We start from the raw sequence: 21,307 nt of genomic DNA on the forward strand, positions 1-21,307 counted from the left end.
TGGCCTGTGTTGATTTAACTTTTCGTCAAGCACTGATTATCTTCTGTGTGCCCGGTGATTTTCAGGAACTCCACTTGGGCAGCAGGGACATCCAAACAACAGATATATGTGTGCCTGCACACACACACACACACACACACACACACACACACACACTGCACCTAGGGCTATGAGGGAGGTCAGCACAGAGTGTGTGTGGGTCTGAGAGGCCTGAAGTTGGGGTACCCCAGGAATTGTGAGGTGAAACTTAAATATTGAACAGGAAAAAGCCACAGTAAAGCCATTTAGGATGTAGCTTAGAATGCTGTGTGGCTTGTGACACTAGGTAGCCAACTCTTGGCTATATCTAGCGTTTTCCCTAAATGCTACAGATAGATGAGACTGTTTTAAAGGGGGAGAAACATGACAGATCTGAATTAGAAAAAAAAATGAATGTCTACCTAGTGCCTCTCTTTTAAAAAGCAGACATACCCTGGAATCCCCCTTTAGTTATTTACGCCTTAGTGAGAATGTGTTGATTTTACTCCCCGACCCCCAAGTTAGAGGTGAGAGATGGAGATGGGAGCTAGGTAGGCAGGAGAAGAGAGGAACTTGACCGTGGAGGATCAGGAAGGGGCATGGTGATAAAGTATGGGAAGCTGTCTCAGAGACGACGCTACATGAGGAAGGGCAGGAGGGTAGAACAGAGAGAAAGGAAGAGCGCTCCCTGCAGTCATCTACCCACAGCCACTACTACCTCGTCTGCAGGGCCCAGGCCCAGGTACACAGGCAGGGAAGGACCTTCTCCTTTTCTGCTGCTCCGCGGGCAGAGGAAGGGAGACGGGCAGGCCTTGTGGGCAGCTGCGGGATGAGGAGCACCACAGAGACAATGACCACTGCAGCCTGATTGTGAGGACGCTGCAGCTCCCAGGTAACCCTGTCAACACAGGCTGCAGAGCTCCCTCGGCACTTGACACCCAGTCCCTGAAGCTTGGGGTCTCCATGGCTGCCACACCAGCCAAGCATCTTAGGAAATGTCAGAGCTGGGGCTCTATGGAGGTGACCTGGCCACACCAGGGCAGGGATAGTTGCTGGGCCCACTCAAGGCCGTGTCACTGTGCTTGCTAGCTCAGCTTGACACAAGTTATAGTCACCTGAGAGGAGGGAATGCCAATTGAGAAAAGGCCTCCGGAAGATTGGGCTATAGGCTAGCCTGTAGAGCATTCCCCCCCCCACCCCCCTTCTCGACAGGGTTTCTCTGTGTAACCTTGCTGGAACGCACTCAAATTCACAGAGATCTGCCTGCCTCTGCCTCCTGAGTGCTGGGACTAAAGGTGTGCGCCACCACCACAAGGCAACTGTAGAGCATTTTCTTAATTGGTGATTGATGGAGGAGAACCCAGCCCATGGTATGTGGTACCATCCCTGGACTGGTGGTCCTGGGTTCTGTAAGAAAGCAGGATAAGGGCTGGAGAGATAGCTCAGAGGTTAAGAGCACTGGCAGCTCTTCTAGAGGTCCTGAGTTCAATTCTCAGCACCCACATGGTGGCTCACAACCATCTGAAATAAGATCTGGTGCCCTCTTCTGGCCTGTAGGAATATATGTGGACAGAACACTGTATACATAATAAATAAATCTTAGGAAAAAAAAAAAAAGAAAAAGAAAAAAAGAAAGCAGGATAAGCGAGCCATGGAGAGCAAGCCCTCCATGCCTCTGGATCAGCTCCTGCCCTGTTTGAGTTCCTATCCTGGCTTCCTTCAATGATGAACAGGGGTTTGGAAGTGGAAGCCAAATAAAGCCTTTCCAAGTTGCTTTGGTCTTAGTGTTTCATCATAGCAATAATAGCCCTAACTAGGACAGTGACACTCTAGTACTACTGCCTCTCTCTGGCCCCCAAAAGCACTGTTTGTGTTAGGCAGGGACCCTAGGCTCTGCAACAGGGCTGCTTGGGAGCCTGGAGAGCCTCTTGTCCCCATCCTGTCTCAAGGAAGAGGATGCCAAGCTGTCTTTGGTCTTTGTGGGTGGAGATTAGCCAGGCTCCAGGGTCAGGGCAGGGATCAGGCAGAGTGGTGGCCTCAGCAGGCCAGGGATTAGCAGGTGATACTCTGCGCACCCCCCCACCCCTCACATCCCCACCCCCCCACCCCCGTTCCACTCCATCTCACTGCCTGGGGAATTGCAGCCTCCCTCCTTCCCAGGCTGTTGATATCCTAGCTCAGAACTCAAAGTCCTGGGTTTAGAACAAGACATCCCAAGGTTTGGAATCCTGGGGCTGCCTATTCTTTTGCATATACTGGCATATGGTTTGCATATACTTACATGCCTTTCAGAATTCCCTGCTGTTAGACTCTTGTAAGATTTGGTGCTGCTCCTTAGGGACCCAGGAACCTAAGGAAGACTTCCTCATACAGAAACTTGCCCAGTGCTGACCCCGATTAGCACCCTAACCTAAAGACCAACTCTTTTTTTTTTTGTTTTGTTTTTGTTTGTTTGTTTGTTTTCCCCAAGATGGGATTTCTCTGTGTAGTCCTGGCTGTCCTGGAACTCGCTCTGTAGACCAGGCTGGCCTCAAACTCAGAGATTGGCCTGTCTCTGCCTCCTGAGCGTTGAGATTGAAGGTGTGCGCCACCACTGCCCCACAAGGTCCAACTCTTAGTGGCGCACACCTTTAATCACATTACTCAGGAGGTAGAGGCAAGCCTCTGTGAGTTCAGGCGCAGCCTGGTCTACATAGTGAGTTCCAGGCCAACCAGGGCTACATAGAGTTATCATGTCTCAAAAAACCCAAAATTTAAAAAAATACAGAAGGCATATAAACACATAATTTAGTAATTTATAAATTGAGACATATCCTCCACCCCCAACACTGGTAACTGCTACTCAGGTCCAGACACTAACTTGGCAAAAGAGTTTAGTGGTATCTTAAAAAGTGGAATATGAAATAAGCATGCTGGCATACAGCTACAACCTCAGCACTCCAGAGGCTGAGTTCAAATCCAGCCATGGCTACATGGTGTGTGAGCCTGTGTTGTTTTGAACTATCCTCCCAGCCAAAAAGCTGCCATCTTGGGGAGTTCTGCTGTGCCAATTTGCAAAAGATTATCTCCGCTGGCCTGGCTGACAATTTACATCCTGGGTGGGATGAGGGGGCATGTCACAAGATTCTCACCTGTGTGTATCCAGCCACTCTCTACCATCTGCCATGTGCAACTCTGACCTAATTGCACATGGCCTCAGAGGGGCTGGAGTCTCTAGGTGAGGGAAAACCCTCCTAGGGCAGGCCAGCAAAGCTGCTCATCTATGCAACTATAAGAAAGTATGGGAAAAGACTTTCTGCTGTAGACTCTTGGGGGAGGAGCACCCACACTCCAGAAATAACCCCTCGCCCATGCTCTGTACGCAAGCCTGATAAATGCATTGGTTCCCCCAGAGTGAACTCTGGTGGAATTGTGTTGGGTTTGTTATTGGGACCTTGGGAGAGGAGGAACAGAAGTTGCTTATGTTTCCTCCAGGGAAGGAATTTTAGCAACATCCTGTCTCTGAAAAACCCAAACAACAAGGAAGGGAAGTTTACAATATGGTTGCTTCGTATGGAAGAGCCTACCCTAGAAACCGTCTGAGAGAAGTGAACACGTGCTGTGAAGACTTGCACACAGATACTCAGAGCAGTGTGGATCGTAGTCAAAAGGTGGAAACAAGCTTGGTGCCCATGGCCAGGAGTCAGACACAAACTGTGGTGTGTCTGGACCACATAGCCATCACCACCTACGGGGAACGAGCCCTTCCCAGGCACCACCTCTTCTATGGCTTTGATCTTCTATTGCAACGGTGAACAGTACATTTCTGTTCCTTGTAAATTACCTGGTTTAAGGTGTTGTGTTCAGTAACCCTGGTGCAATAGGTCAATGGGCTTTAGAGGAAGCCCTAAACTAGTTTCATTCAACAGGCTACAGGCTGGCTCACAGCTAGGCACACCGTGAGAGCTCCAAAAATTTGTCCCGGATGGTCAGGTTAAGTGTCTGCCCCTTACTGAACGTCTTGTGACCCGGAACCAACCCAGGTGCCACCACCTCATAGAGCCCCTCTGCCCTGAGCCACTGCCCTTTGCACCTCCCTCCTCCTGGATCTGTATTTCTTCTGAGAGTCCAGCCTCAGTTTACCAATTCGGTCAGTTATCAGCCAGGCCTTGGAACCTGTAATGGTCAAGACCGTTAATTTTGAGTTTCAACTTGGCTGATTAGGAATGCCTAGAGAATTGGTAAGTCATGACTTCTGGGTGTGTCTGGGAGAGTGTTCCAGGCAAGATTGGCATGTAGGTCATCAAACTGAAGACTCACCCCCCTGTGTGGGTTGGAACTATCTGCTTGGTTAGTGTCTGGGAGGGAATAGGACAGTGGAAAGAGGAGAAACTGTCTCCGACTCTTCTTCCTTAAGTGGGTGTGGTTCTTCCTGCTGCTGCTGGCCTTGGCCTCAGAGTCTGGGTCCTTTGGCCACCTCGGATGCTGTGTCTTGCACTAGCCACCCTTCAGGGACTCTGAGGCCTGAGACATCTGACTGGGACTGTATCCTAGGCCTTCTGGTCCTGAGACTTCATACTTTCTTGGTTCTCTTTCTCTGGAAATGCTGATAAATACAGATTTTGGCTAAAGGCCCTGTCCTGGGCCAATGGTTCTTGCCATAAAGCTCAAGCTATTAAAGACTCTCCAGAGAGCCTGCTGAGTCCCAGCACGGGTGCTGGAGAGTACGGACACACACCTGTCCCTCTGACTGAGCTGATGGGCTACTGTCATCTTGAGGAACCTCCCAGAACCACACAGGCATCCAGGCTGTTCCTTGTTCGACAGCCTCTCTCTGGCTTTGTCAGTGTGTGGGAAGCCGGGCCCCGGCACTGGGACAGTTTTCCTAGCCATGCATAGGGCCCTAAACCTTGTATCCAGGCTCCTGTTGGACACAACTTGCTGTTGGCTTCCCTGGGCACCAGTCATCTTTCTACCCTGCCCCCCTTTCTGCACATGCTAATCCTTTGCACCCGGCCCATGCCAATTAATCCTGGCTGTGTCTGAGAGGCCAGCTGCAGGGACATTGAGAAGGCAATTCCTGCTAGCAGCTGACATCTGAACAGGTAATTCAAAATGAAGTGGGAGCTCAGCAGGACTCCTTGGGAGACCCCCATGCTCACCTTCTAGCAAGGCATTTAGGAGATGAAGTAGATGTGGCAGAAAGTCTGTGGTGCCTCCTCCCATGGCTTAGACTTTGGTAGCTTTGGGGCAGCCCGAGAAATGTAGACTTGACATCCCCATAGGGTTTGGGAGAACCTAGGAATCTATATTTTCTCTAGCTCCCCAGAAGATTCTCAGAATGCTGGTGGTTCAACACTAGAGTTTTCTGGGTGGCTACCCCCAGGTCCTTTTCCTGCCTCAGCCTCCCTCTTTCAAGTTGGAGGGCAGCAAGACGGGCCTCCAAACTCCCATCCAGGGGAAACCTGGGCTAGGAGGCAACTTCCCTAGTAATTTCCAGACAGTTCGGAAATGCAAGCCAGGATTATTGCCCACTGGTCCTACAGTAGAGTCCAAGAGAAGGCAGTCAGGGCCTAAGGGCAGATCTGAGAGTGAACTCATCTTGGCCGGAGCCACCTTAGCTAATTCCATTGGCCTGAGGATAGCTATGCCCCTTACAGGGAGTAGGGGAGGGCAAGATGGTCAGGAGAATGAGTATTATCAGAGGGATGTGGGAGCAGGTGTCGAGGAGGGCTTTCCTCAGGTCTGGTTCCCGGGGCTGCCAGTCGCTGGCTGGGGTCTGTGCATTCTGACATCCCAAACATGTGACCTTGGGAGGAAGTCGCTGTGTCCACACACCCCCAGCCAGCTGGGAACTAGAAGAACTCAGTGGTTATATCTGGCCCCGGGCACTTTCCTGTATCTGATCTGAATCCACAGCTTAAGCTCTGTCTCCATCGAGGCTGTCCTTGGGAGAAGCTGAGCCAGAGCTGAGTCAGAGGTCAAGCGGCTCAGCAGGGGCTCTGGGAAGCCGGCACTGGGGCAGGGATCCCTGGCCAGGCGGCTACTTTTTTCAAGGGTCCAGGCAGAGACGGGAAAGGGAGATAAAACCTTGGGTAGGCTTGTGTCCTGGGTGGCCTGGCACAGTCCTGTCTACATGTCAGCCTGGATGGTGCCCCTGAGCCGTCCTGCGGGAATTTGGTGTCACAGAGCTTGGCTCCCCATTTGCTTAACATCAATGAGCTAGAAACTGGTCGGAATGTCATTATCAACTGTGACAGAGGTCCAACTGGCATTTTATCTTCAAAGTTAAAAAAAAAAATGATAAATGCTGTTATTTATTTGTTTATTTAATTTTGAGACAGGGTCTCACTGTGTAGCTCTGGCTGGCCTGAAACTTGCTATGTAGACCAAACTATCTTTAAATTCACAGAAATCCACCTGCCTCTGCCTCCTTAGTGCTGGGATTAAAGCACCTGGTTAGTGTTATCTTAGACAATACAGACTTTCTGTTAATAAGTCCCTAGTATTTCCTTTCTGTCATGGGCTTCTGCAGCATAGGGCATTCCACAGTCTGTGCTGGCACTCAGCGCCTGCCCCTGTAGTCATGACCACCTTTATGAAGCCCTTAGCATGGGCCAGTCACTGGCTAGCAGCTGATGTCTGAACAGATAACTCAAAATTAAGTGGAGGCTCAGTCACTGGTCTGAGAATGTTGCTTTTCTCTCTGTTTCTCTGTCTCTGTCTCTTGGATTTTTTTTTTTTTTTTTGGTTTTTCGAGGCAGGGTTTCTCTGTGTAGCTTTGCGCTTTTCCTGGAACTCACTTGGTAGCCCAGGCTGGCCTCGAACTCACAGAGATCCGCCTGGCTCTGCCTCCCGAGTGCTGGGATTAAAGGCGTGCGCCACCACCGCCCGGCTTGTCTCTTGGTTTTTTGAGACAGGGTTTCTCTATGTTCCTAGCTACCTGGAACTCACTCTGTACACCATGCTGGCCTGGAACTCAGAGATCCACCTGCATCTGCCTCCTGATTGCTGGGATTAAAGGTGTGTGCCACCATGCCTGGCTTATCTTAATAGATTTTATCCTCACACTCTGCTCACAAGGTAAGGACTATCAATGTTGCTTGTTTTTTGTTCAGGCTGATCTGGAACTGCTGGTTGGTCCTTCTGCCTCCACTGCTCAAATGCTGGAGTCTAAGTGGGTACCACCATGCCTGGCTTCAGGGCCCCCACTTTACATACAGGCAAACAGAGACAAAGGGAGTCTAACTGATCTGCTCATGACAATGCTAGAGCACGTTCCTCTCCTGTTCACATGAATGTACTTCCTCCTCTCTGACGGTCCCACATTCCCCATTATTGGCTGCATTGCAGTTTACTTAATGCAGACCTTACCCATGAGGAGCATTCAGATTCTTTCCAGTATCGAGCCTCTGATAACATTGCAGAAATATTTTTATTTATGTATGCTTTATTTGAAATCCCCCCAAAATTGTTCCCTCAGCTTGGAAATGGATAAGCAAAGTATGCAAAATCCATACCATAGAATACTACTCCACAAGAGAGGTAAATGAATTAGTGAGAGGAACACAGAAGAATCTCAAATGCATGTGCTAAATAAAAGAGGTCATACTCAAAGGCCACACATGATATAGAAATTCTGGGACTTCTATATCTGGAATTCTACATTCTGGAATTCAGACTGCAGGGGCAGGAAGCAGATACGCATTCCTGGGGCTAGGGTGGAAAGGGGGATGCTCATAATTGCAGAAACTCTTTTAAAGATTAATTTTTAATGTGTATGTGTGCATATTTCATGTATATGTGGATGCTCATAGAGGCCAGAAGAAAGTATTGGATCTCATGCATCTGGAGTTATAGGTGTCTGCGAGCTACTTGCTGTGTAGCTACTGTGCTGGGAACTAAATATGGGTCCTCTGGAAGAGCGGCTGGTGCTCTTAACCATGATACCATCTCTCCAGCCCTGCTGCAGGAATATTTTTAAAGATGAGGTGTGGTAAAGGGCATATGCAGCCCACAATGTGGCCATGATGAGGAGCGTGCCTGTGAGCATTCTGGTGCCCTTAAAGACTCTCTCCATTACAGGCATCAGGATGTTGGGCTGGGTCCAGAAGGTGCTGCCTCAGCCTCCAGGGACCCCTCAGAAGACCGAGGAGGGAACAGAACCACTGCCAGAACCAGAGTTGGAGCCTGAGGCAAAGCCAGAACCTGAACCAGAGCCCCAGCTGGAGCCAGAACCTCAGCCAGACCCAGAGCCAGAACCTGAAACAGCCCCTGAAGAGGCTGTGCCAGAGGTCCAGACCCTGGTGAGGGGCGAGGGTGAGGAGGGCAGGCTGGTCTTGCTGTTCAGGGACTCACAGCGGGGGGGCCACCTGATCCCCATGGGCTTTCTCAAGAAAGAAAGTGGGAGCCAGCGGGAAACGTGGCCAGTGACTCGGTGCACATCTGAATGAAGCCACTCAGGCCCAGAGAGTGGACAGGCTTGCTCAAGGTGGTCTCTGGGAAAGGTGAAACAGGCTGTGTACAGGGCCATGCCATGGTTCTCAGTTGCTCAGCCCCACCAGCTACAGCGTGAGCACAGCTGTGCGGAATGTGTCACAAATGGGCATTGGCTGTGTGCCGACAAACTTTATTTATGGGACAGGAGAGGTGGTTCAGAGGGCAAAAGCATTTACCATGCAAGCACGAGGACCTGAGTTCAAATCCCCAGAACCTAGGTAAAATCTGGGTGCAGTCGTATAAACATCCATAACCCCAGGACTTCTCCAGGGAGCTGGGAGCAGAGAGGAGAATCCCTGGGAGCCCATGGGCCAGCTAGCCTGGCTAACACATTGAAAAAGCCATGAAGAGACCCTGTCTCAAAACAAGGTGGGAGGCAAGGACTGATACCCAAGGTTGTCCTCTAAACATGTACATGGTACATGCATTGTATACATATACACTCTCTATTTACAAAAGCAAGCAATAGGCTATAAATGTCTTGTGGCCATATTTGTCAGCCTCTGGAGTCTAGACCAGAGAGAGACACTCTAGACTCTGGTCCATGATTCATTTATTACCAGTTCATGAGGAGATTCAGAAATATCTCCAGACTAGAAGCACATTACTTCCTTCAGTTGGTAATTATTTTGTAGGAACATTTTCTCAATTCAAGAAGGAGGAAATTAATATAGGTTTTTAAAAAGTATTTTTAAAGATTTATTTTAAGTATTATGTATAAGTGTGTGTGTGTGTGTGTGTGTGTGTGTGTGTGTGTGTGTGTGTCTGCTCTCATGAGTGCAGTGACCACAGAGGCCAGAAGAGGGCATCAGATTCCCCAAGGATAGTAGTGAGCCTGACAGGGGAGCTGGGATCATGAGTCCTCGGCAAGCAGCAAGTATTCTTAACCACTGAACTACCTCTCTAGCTCCTTAAACAGTATTTCATTTTCCAAGTGTCTTTTAACATTAGTGCTCTAAGGATAACAACAATAGACATGTTAGAGTGGGCAGGGGTGGGGAGGGGAAGCCAGGAGGCTTTAATCCTACACAAGAACTACAGGCAGCTAAGGAATTCCGAAAGCAGGAGAAACAGCCTCCCCCACTGAAGAGCACTTCAGCTGGTTCTCCGATACCAAATGGCCAGCCCTGAAAACATGCATACAAGTACCATTTACAGACTGATTGCATTTATGTGTTTAGGAATATATATGTATACACACTGTGTATATAACAAAAATAATGAATAAAGAGGCCATGAATTTGAAAAAGAGAAAGAAGGGATTTATGGAAGGGTTTGGAGGAAGGGAAGAGAAGGGAGAAGTGTAGTAATTATATTATCTTAAAAAATAAATAACTTAAGGGGGCTGGAGAGATGGCTCAGAGGTTAAGAGCACTGGCTGCTCTTCCAGAGGTCCTGAGTTCAATTCCCAGCAACCACATGGTGGCTCACAACCATCTGCAGTGAGATCTGGTTCCCTTTTCTGGCCTGCAGGCATACGTGCAGGCAGAACACTGTATACATAATAAATAAATAAATCTTTTAAAAATAAATAAATAAATAACTTAAAAAAACAAAAGAGCTGAGTAGTGGTGATGCATGCCATCAATCCCAGCACTTGGGAGGCAGAGGCAGATGGATCTCTGTGAGTTTGAGGCCAGCATGGTCTATAGAGTGAGTTCCAGGACAGCCAGGGCTACACAGAGAAACCCTGTCTCAAAAACCAATAACTAACTAACTAACTAATTTTAAACAAGATCAGTGTTCCACCGAGTACATGCACTTTGGGACATGACACAGATTTTTAAAAATGTATTTCATCTATTTATTGTGTATGCATGCGCATGAGAGTACAACTCTCATGTAGGACATGTCCTCGGGGTGGACAGCATGCACCTTTACCCACAAAACCATCACACCAACCCTTAGTTGTTGTTTTTTTTTTTTGTTTTTGTTTTTTGTTTTTTTGTTTTTTTTGAGACAGGGTTTCTCTGTGTAGCTTTTCGCCTTTCCTGGATCTCGCTCTGTAGACCAGGCTGGCCTTGAACTCACAGAGCTCCACCTGCCTCTGCCTCCCAAGTGCTGGGACTAAAGGTGTGCGCCACCACCGCCCAGCATCAACCCTTAGTTTTTAATCCAAACTGTTCAATCAACATGGGTCGGTTGGCAGTTTGCGCTGGCGCTGGTCCATGTGCCACATACTGAGGAACATTTTTCTAGCATGTTCCTTCAAGCATATCAAAAACTTGCCTGTTCAACATCTCATCCCTTCAGGGGCCTGATGACAACTAATTTAGCAGCTTAATTAAGCAGATTTCATTTAGCTTCTAATTGATGCTAGATCCTGTGCTTAGAGCAAAAGGCATAAAGAGGAATCAACCAGGCATTGTCCTTGGGAGTCGTTAGACAAGCGCCCATCAGCTCCTTCTGCAGGAGACAGAGAAAGGGACTGAGCTCCAGTACTGCTTTTGGAACTTACGGGAACTCACAAGCAAGGGTCATTTAACCTCCAGAGTTGGAGGCTGGTGTCGTGTGTTTAGACACGGAGCCTGATGGGGGAGTTTTAACTGGGGGATACAGAGGCAAGGTATTCCTGGAAGAAGGAAGGTTGTGCGTGGGCTAGTGCAGAGTGTGTTTAGGAACTGGCTACAGGGTGTGTATGTGTGTACATGTGTACGAGAATATGGTATATTCATGATGGTATACTGTGAGCACACATGAGTATTTCAGATTTGGGTATGCATGCCTATGGGTGTATATTTGTACGCATATGCATGCATATGTGTTTATTGTGTGCACATGATTCCATGTGTATGTGTATGTTTCTGAGTATGAGCTTATGTGTTTGTGTGTATACATGTCTGTTCTTACATTTGCACATCTCTGTATACATATGTATTTTATATGCGACATGTATACTTGTGTATATTTTAGATGTGTATATATTTGTATATGTGTATGTGTACATATACATGCTTATAGACAAGCTTGCATAATTGTGCAAATGCCTGTTTATGTGTCTGAGCATATACATGCATGTGTATATGCAAATTCCTGTCTTTATACATATGCAAATGTATCTGTATGCACATGTGTTTATGTGTATATACACTGACATGTCTACATGTGTGTATATGAACATAGTTGTATTGCTGACATGTATATATGCAAGTGTATTTGTATGAATGCACTTGTTTTATACATTTGTGCATACATGAGTATCACTGCTGTATGCATAACAGTGTGATATGCATGATCACATCTATGTGTACATAGACATAAATGTGACCTCAGGGAAAAATGGGCCTCTTGGGAGACCAGATCTGAAGTGTGGGACTCTTTTCCAGAGGCCTGGAAACCTGCCCACTGTCCTCCAGGCCCAGGTCCGGGTGTACACCTTTGGATGTCTGCATGGATGCCATGCACTGCTGTCTGCAACTGCACACAGCGTGCAGGCGTAGAGGAGGCTGCAGAACAGGAGGAGGCAAACCCGCAGAGGCAGGAAGGGAACTTAGGGCACCAGGAGGAAGAGGCCTGACGGAGGAGCACCTCTGTTCTCCAAGTCTGTCCTGAGGCTCCTCCCTCTTCTCAGGCCACGGAAACAGCCTGGGTGCAGAGACCCCCGTGAGGAAGGAAGGGCCCTGGGTGGAGGGTGAGTCCGGCAGGACTTACACAGATGACCCTGAAATGAGTCACTGACCTTTGGGGACTGCAGGTCCCTAGGGTGAGCCAGAGGCTGCCCTTTCTGCACGGGCAGCCTCATCAAGGCTTACCGGTCCTGTTTGAACCCCACAGCCACCTGAGGAGCCAATGGAAGGGGAGGAGCCAATGGAAGGGGAGGGCGTAGCTGAGGCTGGCCCTAGCCTTCAAGGTGAGTGCTGGGACCCAGGCTGACTGGGCAGGGGGCCGGGGTCTCCTCTCAGAGCCTAGCAGCAGCTCACTTCACAGATGATGAAGTGGAGGCTCAGGGAAGTTTGGTGTGGCTCCTAGGGCCTTTTCAGTGGAGCTGAGCTGAGAAGCTCACCTCTAACCCCTCAGTGGCCTCCTTCTGCCCTGCCTCTGACTTGATCTCCCTAGCAAGGGAGAAATGGGCCTCTCTGGGGTCCACATTTGAAATATGGAACATTCTTTTTTTGCCAGAGGCCCAGGAAACTGACCCTCCTCAGCCTACCCATCAGGCCCAGGTTGCTGTTGCCAAGGTGAACAGGTACCATATCACCCTCTCCTCTTGCAATTGCCCCTGCAGGGAGCCACTGGTGTGGAGGGGATAGCTGTGAATCAGGTCCGTGGCCGTTCGATAGAGGCCCAGAGCATCAGGGCATGGTTATGGGAACTTTCATGGAGGCTGGGGTGGTGGTGCTCTGAGCATAATGGGGATGGTGGTCAAGAGAGAACAAGCCATGGTAATATCGGGGAGCCAGAATGGTATCAGTGCTGGGGTAACTTCAGAGAGCAGCTGGAGCTGCTGATTTCCCAGGGAAGTCAGTGTTCCTGATGCTTAGCCATTTTAATCCATAGAGTTCGGACCAAAGCACATTTTGGGCTGGGGCTGACGAAAGGCAGGAACTCAGGATCCTCACACGAACAGATCAGTCTCGGTCTCTGCCTCCAGAGATATTCTAAGGGGAATCCTTTCAGAGTACCAAACATGAACGCTGGCAGGAGCAAGCTAATTGGGGTATAGAGAGAGGCTGGCTGGGCTGTGTGGAGCACCCGGAAGGCAGGTTCCAAAGGTCTCCCTCACCTCCTTGGCTAGGGCCTGGAGGGTACCCTGTGTTGAACAGAGAGGAAGTGAGGTTGGAAATACTCACCAGGGGAGACAGGCTTGGTTCATGTCAAGTCCTTTGGGATAGATGGGCTACCACTCTGACGGTGTGGGGACTGACAGTGGACTGGTGTCCCTATCCCTTGGCAGCCCCAGCGCCTGGCTGCTGACCTGGTTCTGGAAGCACATGGAGAAGGTGGTGCCACAGCCTGTCTGCAGCAGCAAGAACCTGGCCGCCGGAGTGGGAGACCCAGATCAGGTAAAAAGGGCAGTGTGACGTGCAAGGGCAGGGTGATGTGCAAGGGCAGGGTGACATGCGGGTGGAGGAAGGGTCGGCAGAGGGTTGTGGGGTCAGGGAGGCTGCTCCTTGGACTCCCTGTCACGTCTCTGTCTGTCTGTCTCAGCAGGCTGGAGCACAGATTCTGGGACCCAGTGGCACTGGGGAACCAGGTGAGACCAAAAAGCAGGACGGCTTTCTAAGGGTGGGACCCTCTAAGAGGAGACCGGGATGGGCCTGGAATTGGGGAGAAGTGGGGTCCGTGGGAGTGGCCCATCCACTGGCCCAGAGTGGCCTGATTTGAGTGGTCTTAGTGCTGCTTCAGGCTGACCTGGGGTTCCAGGCAAGTGTTTGCTCTTGATAATATTATCCCCCCACTTCCTCTCCGCTGGCTTTCTCCTCTTCCCCCCCCCCTCTCCCCCCTTTATCATTTTCCTTCCTTCCCTCCTCTTTCTCCATTGACTTCATGGATATTTTTTAATTTGTCAATTTATTTTTTAACTGATACATAAAACATAACAGTGTGTTTTAAGGGCTACTGGTGATGTTTTATTCCCCACCTGCTTTTATAATCAGATTAAACCCACCTGTGTCTGTCCTCAGACAATTCTCATTTCTTCCGGGTGAAAACGTTCGGTCTCTTCTGTAGATCTGGAGACGTGCAGGGGTCAGCTGCTGTCTGTACCCACCTCTGCTCAGCCAGGGCTTGTGACAATCTCTAAGTGCAGTCTTGTACCCCCTGGGCAATCTTTCCTCATCCTGCCTCCCTGTCCTTTATTTCCTGACTCTGTAGGGTCTGCAGATGGTTCAGATGATGCTTCCGGGGCTCAAGATACTGAGTAAGTCTTTGTTAGCTAATGTCACTGTCGTCTGTAGTGGGCCAAGCAGTGTGCAGAGGGGAGAGCCTGGGGTTCAGGGCAGGGGCTATTGCCACCTCCCACGTGACCTGAAGCATGTTTCTTCCCTCTTTCCTTTCTTTTTCCTTCCTTCTTCTCCTTCTTCCTCTTCCTTGAACCCTCCTCCTCCTCCTCCTCCTTCTTCTTCCTCTCTCTCTCTCTCTCTCTCTCTCTCTCTCTCTCTCTCTCTCTCTCTTTTGCTGGGGGTGGAGTTTGAGACAGGCTTTCTCTGTATAGCCCCGGCTGTCCTGAAACTTGCTCTGTAGACCAGGCTGGCCTTGAACTCACAGAGATCCGCCTGCCTCTGCCTCCCGAGTGCTGGGATTAAAGGTGTGCACCACCACACCCAGTCTCTTCCCTCTTTTCACCCCCACTTTTCTTACCTGTAGCATGGGGTGGTGTAATCCCCACGCTGTCCACGTTTTCCGCTGCTTGCTGGAGCCTCTGTGTGGGGCCACCTCTGAGAAGGAAAGGGAGTATGGATAAGCTCTGTGCAGACAGACTTCTGGGCGTGGGGCCTGTGTGGCACCTGGAGGCAGGACTTGGACCCCCACAGGGAATGTGCTCCCTGGTTATCTCAGCCTCAAAGTTTAGGACTTCTCAAAAGAAGCTAGCTGCCTTATCAGTGAGGGTGTCAGGCCAGATGGGGACAATGACACATTGGGGAGCCTGCTCAGGGAGGGGCCCTGTCCACTCTCAGCCACCTCTGCCTGAGGTAACTGCAGAGCCTCCTGTGTTTTATGAAAAGCCACAAACCAATCTGGATGCACGGGCACACACCTGTAACCAATAACTCCAGAACTGGGGAGGCTGAGGTTGGGGAGTCATGAATTTGAACCCAGTTGGGGCTTTATAGCTAGACTCTGTCTCAAAAGCAAACCAAACAAAAAATAAGTACAAAATAAAGCTCAAGGCTAGGATTTTTATATAAAGTCCTTAATTAGTACCTATTGCCAGTTACGAAGTTTTCAGGTTGTCATGTCCCCAATGTCAGCCTGAAGGACCACTTTGTGATTTCCTCAAGAAACCCAGACTCATGTCTTCCGTCCCAACCGTCTCTTTCCATCCACCCCTTCAGTCATTCATTCCTTAGACGGCTGGCTCCTTGCTCCTGGTGTAGAAGGCTGGCCAGGCCTAGACCCCAGTGGGCAGGAAGGTAGCTCAGATGGCCCTTATTCAGGCCACCCGATCTCTGACCCTTCTGCAGGCCCAGCCTGTGGCTGCTCAGGTGGCTTGAGCAGAATCTGGAGAAAGTGCTGCCTCAGCCCCCTAAACCCTCTGAGGTAAGTGATGAGTTGGGGGTGGGCAGCTGACCAGCAGGGAGGGTTGAGGCCCAGGGAGTTACCCACTCCAGCCATGGCCAAGCCCCAACATCCACTGGAGAATGGATCTTCTCCTTGGAGTGTCTTCCATGGGAGGAGTGACTGACTAGGGCCTGGGGACATTTAGGAGCAAGATAGAGCCACTGTATTAATTACTTTTCTTAGTGATGAAACAAAATTCCTGAAAAAAGATGCTTAAAGAGTTTATGTTAGCTCACGGTTTAAAGCGGGTGCCATCTACCGTGGTGCTGTGGGGAACCACGGCATCTGCAGTCATGAAGCAGACAGAAATGAGTGCTAGTGGGTCTGTCTGTCTCTCTCTTAAATCTTTTTATTGAGTCTGGGACCCCAATCCATGACATGGTGCCACCCACATTCAGAGTAGGTCTTCCTTGCTGAGTTGAACCTCTTTGGAAACTCCCTAAAAGACCTGTCCAGAGGTGTGTCTCCTAGATGATCCTGAATCAAGTTAACAAAGGAGATTAACCATCATGGTCCCACCACCAGCACCACGCACACATGTGTGAGCGCATGGGCCCAGGGCCCAGCTCATCAATGTGAGGTACAAGCATGACCCTTTCTGTCTTCCAGGCCTGGAGTGCTGAACCTGAGGCTGCTGTCTTGGACCCAGGTACAGAGGACCTGGGAGGGGCTTCCTAAGTAGTCACAGGCTGGGCTCCAGGGGAACCTGAGTGTGTGTGTGTGTGTGTGTGTGTGTGTGTGTGTGGTCTCAGGGAAGCCTTAGCGCTCAGCCAGGCAGGGGACAGTTCAGTCCTTGCTAAGACTGGAAACCCCACGCTAGTCAGACCTGGGACTCCAGTGGCTAGAGTCAGCTGGACTTCACAAGCTTGGATAGGTCCCTTTCCCTTCCTGTACTGTTTGATGTTAGGGTGGTCCCCAAGGGGCTCTTCACCCAGCCATGTCAAGTCTCCACATCTGGCCCTTTATACCCGGGAGGGATTGGACGAAACCCTGTTATGGGGTCTTTAGTGCTGGCTCTCCTACCCTCAGATCCTCCAGAACCCCCGATGGAGACAGAGCCCACAGAGATTCCCTCCCAGCCTAATCCTGAAACCCTGGAGCCTGAGGAGGAGCCAGCTGTAGAGGCCCAGCCCGGCTTCCAGGTCTCTTCCCTGCCACCACCTGGGGACCCTGTCAGGTGAGCTCCCGAAAGGCCACACCTCCCAGAGGGAGCAGGCTCAGTGCTTGGCTCTAGCCCAACACTAGTTAGAAAGTTGAAACATGCGCTTGGGAGAAAACTCAGACTCCCCAGGCAAACCTCATCAGCCAGGCTGGGGAGTGTACTTTTCCTTTAAACATCAACCAAGGGCCCACCTGTAAACTCAGGAAGCTGAGGCAGGAGGATCATAAGTTCAAAGCCAGCTTGGACTCTATAGTCGGATCTTGTCTCAAAACAAGCAACACACACACACACACACACACACACACACACACACACACACACACCTATCAAAAGTAAATTGCAAATATTCTTTTACATCTTCCCTTTTTTCACTTAAGAAAGTAAGTTCCCTAGGGTCTGGAGAACTGGCTCAGTGGTTAAGAGTGCTTGCTGGGCAAGCTCACTGCTCATGCTGGGCAAGCTCACTCCTCATACTGTGCTAGCTCACTCCATGAGTATGAGCACCAGAATACAGATCCCAGCACCCATGTAAAAGTGAGCATGGTCCTGTGCAGGACGGTAACCAACCCCAGCACTGGGGCAGAGGATGGAGACAGGGGGATTGCTTGCTGGCTGCCACCCAAGCTGAGAAAACTTAAGCTCTCAGTTTAGGCAAAGACTTTGCCTCGGGTTTATGAAGAGACCTTGATCAGGTTTGTGGAGAGATCCTGTCTCTGGTTTAGGGAGAGACTCTGCCTCAAAGGAACAAGCAGAAAATGATAGAGGAGGGTACCTGCCACCTTTCTCTGGTCTCTGCCCCACTGCACAGACTTACACACCTGTTCATGCGCGTAAACGACAGACAGACACACACACACACAGACACACACACACACACACACACACACACACACACACACACTTTCTGAAGAAGTCTCTCAGAGGTGGTTTTATACACCAGTTCAACTTCACTCCATCAATCGCTGCAAAGAACTACATAGCGCTTCGTTTATTTAACCGCACAGGAGCACTTAGAACTGTTTTACACTTTTCCTGCCATCAAAAACCTTGTACACGCCCTGCTTGGTTACCAGGAGCAAATGTGTGGACTAAAGGCTACATGCTTCTAAAATCCGGTTGGGTGCGGCCCAGTGCTCATGTGCTGGGGTGTGAGAGAGACTGGAAATGCATATCTGAAGTGAGGTGAAGATGAGAGCTGAGCTGAGCTCCCTGCTAGGGCTGCCGGGGAAGGATGGGGAGGGGAGGAAGGGGCCTTGAGGGTTAGAGACCTGGGGCTGGCTTCTGACCCGACCTGCCTCCTGGCAGACTTGTTCTGCCCCGATTCCCCACCCTGAGTCTTCCCGCCTGGATTCAGCTCATCTCTCCACTACAGGCTGATTGAGTGGCTTCTACACAGGCTGGAGATGGCCCTGCCACAGCCCGTGCTCCATGGGAAAGCTGCAGAGCCGGTGAGTGGGCAGCCAGGCAGGAGAGGCCCTGGCCGGGTGGTGGTGAGGGAGGAGTCTTGGGAGCTCAGATAAGGGTTGGATGGTTGGCACGGGTCCCTGGGGAAGGGGGCCACAGCAAGAAGGGAGCCGTCAGTGGCAACTCAGCCTTGGAGCTTGCCTGTGTGCACACATTTGCTCAGGCACTGTAGCCGCAGCAGCGGTCAGGAGCTGACAGTCTAGGGACTTCTACAGGGGTGGTGGAGCTCAGAGACGGAGTCTCCTGGAGCACCAAGGAAGGCTTGCTAGCGGAAGTGACCCCCAAGAATGTACAAAGATTCAGAGACCAGGAACGCTCCAGGAAGAAGTGTCGTTCCCAGGAAGCCCACAGGCTCCGTGAGCGTTCCTGGCAGCTCAGGGCCCAACGTGGGTGATGTGGAAGCAGGGCCTTGCTCACCTCTTTCTTTTCTTCATCAGGAGGCTAGGGCCTGATTCTCCTTTCTGGGGGACAAGTCACATCTCCATAGAAGCACTTAGAACTGGCAAGTGGCTGTGTGACATTGGCCCTGGTCCTCTGAGAACCTTACTTTATCCCTCCTAATAAGTAGGTGAACAGTTCTGTTACCACCCAAGCCTTGTGAAAAAAAGGAAAGAGCTTTGAAAGTAAGCCAGAGAGTGGTGGGCCTGGACTGGTCCTAGGCCTCTGGGGCCCTTAAGGTCCTAGCCAGCCCAGCACTTCTGAGCAGGCGCCTTGCTGAGGTTGTTTCAGGGCACCCTACCTTGTCTCAGAAAGCCAAGTACCCTATTCTTCCCTCATTGGCTCTAGGACTAGCAAGGATTTTCTTTGTTTAATGGGAGGTGTGCCAAGAGCCGGACACCCTGGGTCCATACCTAGGTCTGCACACTTCTCCCTTCCCAGCTGGCTCAATGCTGAGGGAGGCTGAGCAGAAGGTACTGAGAACTAGCCAGGCTAGTGTTTCATACCCTTCATCATGCAGAAGGGTATGCATGAGGTGCAGAGTGAACCGGCTTCAGAGATTTCCAAGCGTATAAGGGGCAGGAACCATTAGCTAATGAAGATGTTGCGATGACCGAGGACTCTAGGGACCGTGGCAGCAGGGGAAGCAGGTATAGTAGGGAGAAGACTTCCAGGTATTGGAAGGAGAAGATGGCCGTTCCATAGAGTCACAGGAGAGAGGCAGGTGAAGCAGCCTCGGCAGGTCGACTCTTTTCTCTCCATGCAGGAGCCTGGCTGCCCTGGGACATGTGATGTGCAGACCAGTAAGTATCACACTCGTGGGCCCCATGTTCACTCCAGGGAGAGCCGCTTGATACACTTAGGCCTGAGTTTGAGGCACAATTAGGGTCTCCCAACCTGGAATTGAGAGAGCCCGCTCCCGCTCAGTGTCTCTGGGTAGCAGTGGTGGAGCGGGTGGCTAGAGCTTTTCCTCTTTGGCTTCTAGCCTCTATCAGGAAAACAGCTGTGAAGCCAAGTCCACACCCTTCCCTGTTGGCAATTACCCAGAACTGGGGACTGGACTCTGGAAGCTGGGCATGTGGGTTCAGCTGAGCAGAGTCTAGGTTGGGAAAGCGGTGAGGGATGGGATGTTCTTGGGAAACAGATTCTTGGGACTCCAGAGCCCTTGAGTTGGGATTCCTTCCCTGTGATGAGTTGGAAGGTATGTGGCAACATCACTGAAAGACAGAAGGGTGAGGTCAGGCAGGAGACAGGCAGGGGCAGCACTACTGGAAATGGGTAACCTAGTGCAGGTGGTAGATGGACATTCATGTATTCATTTATCCATCCATCCATCCATCCATCCACCCACCCACCCACCCATCCATCCATCCTCGGCTTGGCCACTCAGATGCCCATTCATCCATCCATCCATCCACCTATCCATCCATCCATCCATCCATCCATCCATCCATCTGTCCATCTATCCATGCATCCTCTATCTGTCCACTCAGGTGCCCACATTTCTGTCACCTCCTTTGTTTCAGGGGTGACAGCAGCTGGAGGCCTCTGAAACATGGGAGAAGGGGACCTGGGGAGCCCATGGACAAACGGATGGATGGATGAAGGACAGAAGGATGCTTCAAGAGAAGACCTTTTAGGGGGCAATGACTGCTAATCTCCACCCTCCTTGAATAGTGAACCCTAGACAGGACGGAGGAAACCAGAGTCATTATGTGAAACCCCAGAGCTTCCTCTTGGGGCTCTTGGCCAAGGGACAGCACCCTGACCAGAGCAAGAGCAAGAAGGACTTCCTGGTGGGAGACTATGGAGAGCCCTATTAAGACCTCGGTGTTCAGTGTCTGAGCATGCTCACACCGGGGCACCTGGTACCATCCACACTGCCTCAGGACCCTGTTTCCCTGCAAGTGATTCTCCCAAGGTCTGCCCTGGTTCTCTCTCCGAGAGTCAAGGACCACCACCAACTGTGACATTGTAATTGACATTAAAGAGTGTGACTTTGCACCTCAAACCTGCCACTGCATGGTATTCTTAGGACAAGTCTGAAAGAGGCCTGTGGGTTGTTTTTTTTTTTTTTTAGACAGATTCTTGTTGTACGTTCCAGGCTGGCCTCCAGCTCTCCCTCCTCCTGCCTCAGCCTCCTGATTGTTGGAATTGCAAATATACCCCACAACCCTGGAGTACTTCGGTACTAAAAACAGGCGAGTTGAATACAATGCCTGTGGTACTGGGGTTATAGGATGGAGGAATTGGCCAGGGATCCTGAGGTCCCAGTGGCCCCTAGATGTCTTTATTTAGATTGATTTTGAGACAGAATTGTCAACCTTTAAAAAAAATCAACTTTCATGCTGGGCCATGGTGGCGTATGCCTTTAATCCCAGCACTTGGGAGGTAGAGGCAGGCGGATCTCTAAATTTGAGGCCAGCCTGGTCTACAAAGCGAATTCCAGGACAACCAGGACTATACAGAGAGACCCTGTCTCAATAAATAAATAAACAAAAATTAAAAATCAGCTTCCACAGAAGG

The 21,307-nt window shown here is 50.4% G+C and overlaps 1 protein-coding gene across 2 annotated transcripts in view; it reads left to right on the plus strand.

The window, feature by feature from the left end:
• Positions 1-20,786, plus strand: part of LOC128103185 (cyclic nucleotide-gated cation channel beta-1-like) — a 36,899-nt gene extending 16,113 nt beyond the window's left edge. Inside the window, exons 2-13 of one of the 2 annotated variants that reach the window (XM_052727315.1) lie at positions 8,083-8,303; positions 12,271-12,346; positions 12,616-12,682; positions 13,391-13,499; positions 13,645-13,690; positions 14,311-14,356; positions 15,621-15,696; positions 16,327-16,366; positions 16,747-16,894; positions 18,252-18,327; positions 19,548-19,584; positions 20,308-20,786. In XM_052727315.1, the coding sequence (XP_052583275.1) occupies positions 8,091-8,303; positions 12,271-12,346; positions 12,616-12,682; positions 13,391-13,499; positions 13,645-13,690; positions 14,311-14,356; positions 15,621-15,696; positions 16,327-16,366; positions 16,747-16,894; positions 18,252-18,327; positions 19,548-19,584; positions 20,308-20,333 (960 nt within the window). In that variant the 5' untranslated portion in view covers positions 8,083-8,090 and the 3' untranslated portion in view covers positions 20,334-20,786. The remainder of the gene's footprint in view (positions 1-8,082; positions 8,304-12,270; positions 12,347-12,615; positions 12,683-13,390; positions 13,500-13,644; positions 13,691-14,310; positions 14,357-15,620; positions 15,697-16,326; positions 16,367-16,746; positions 16,895-18,251; positions 18,328-19,547; positions 19,585-20,307) is intronic. The other variant, XM_052727316.1, reaches the window with a different exon arrangement.
• Positions 20,787-21,307: the final 521 nt, after the last annotated feature.

This window comes from Peromyscus californicus, unplaced genomic scaffold, assembly GCF_007827085.1.
Source record: "Peromyscus californicus insignis strain IS unplaced genomic scaffold, ASM782708v3 Scaffold_8__1_contigs__length_139910024, whole genome shotgun sequence".
Classification (NCBI taxonomy): Eukaryota; Metazoa; Chordata; class Mammalia; order Rodentia; family Cricetidae; genus Peromyscus; species Peromyscus californicus.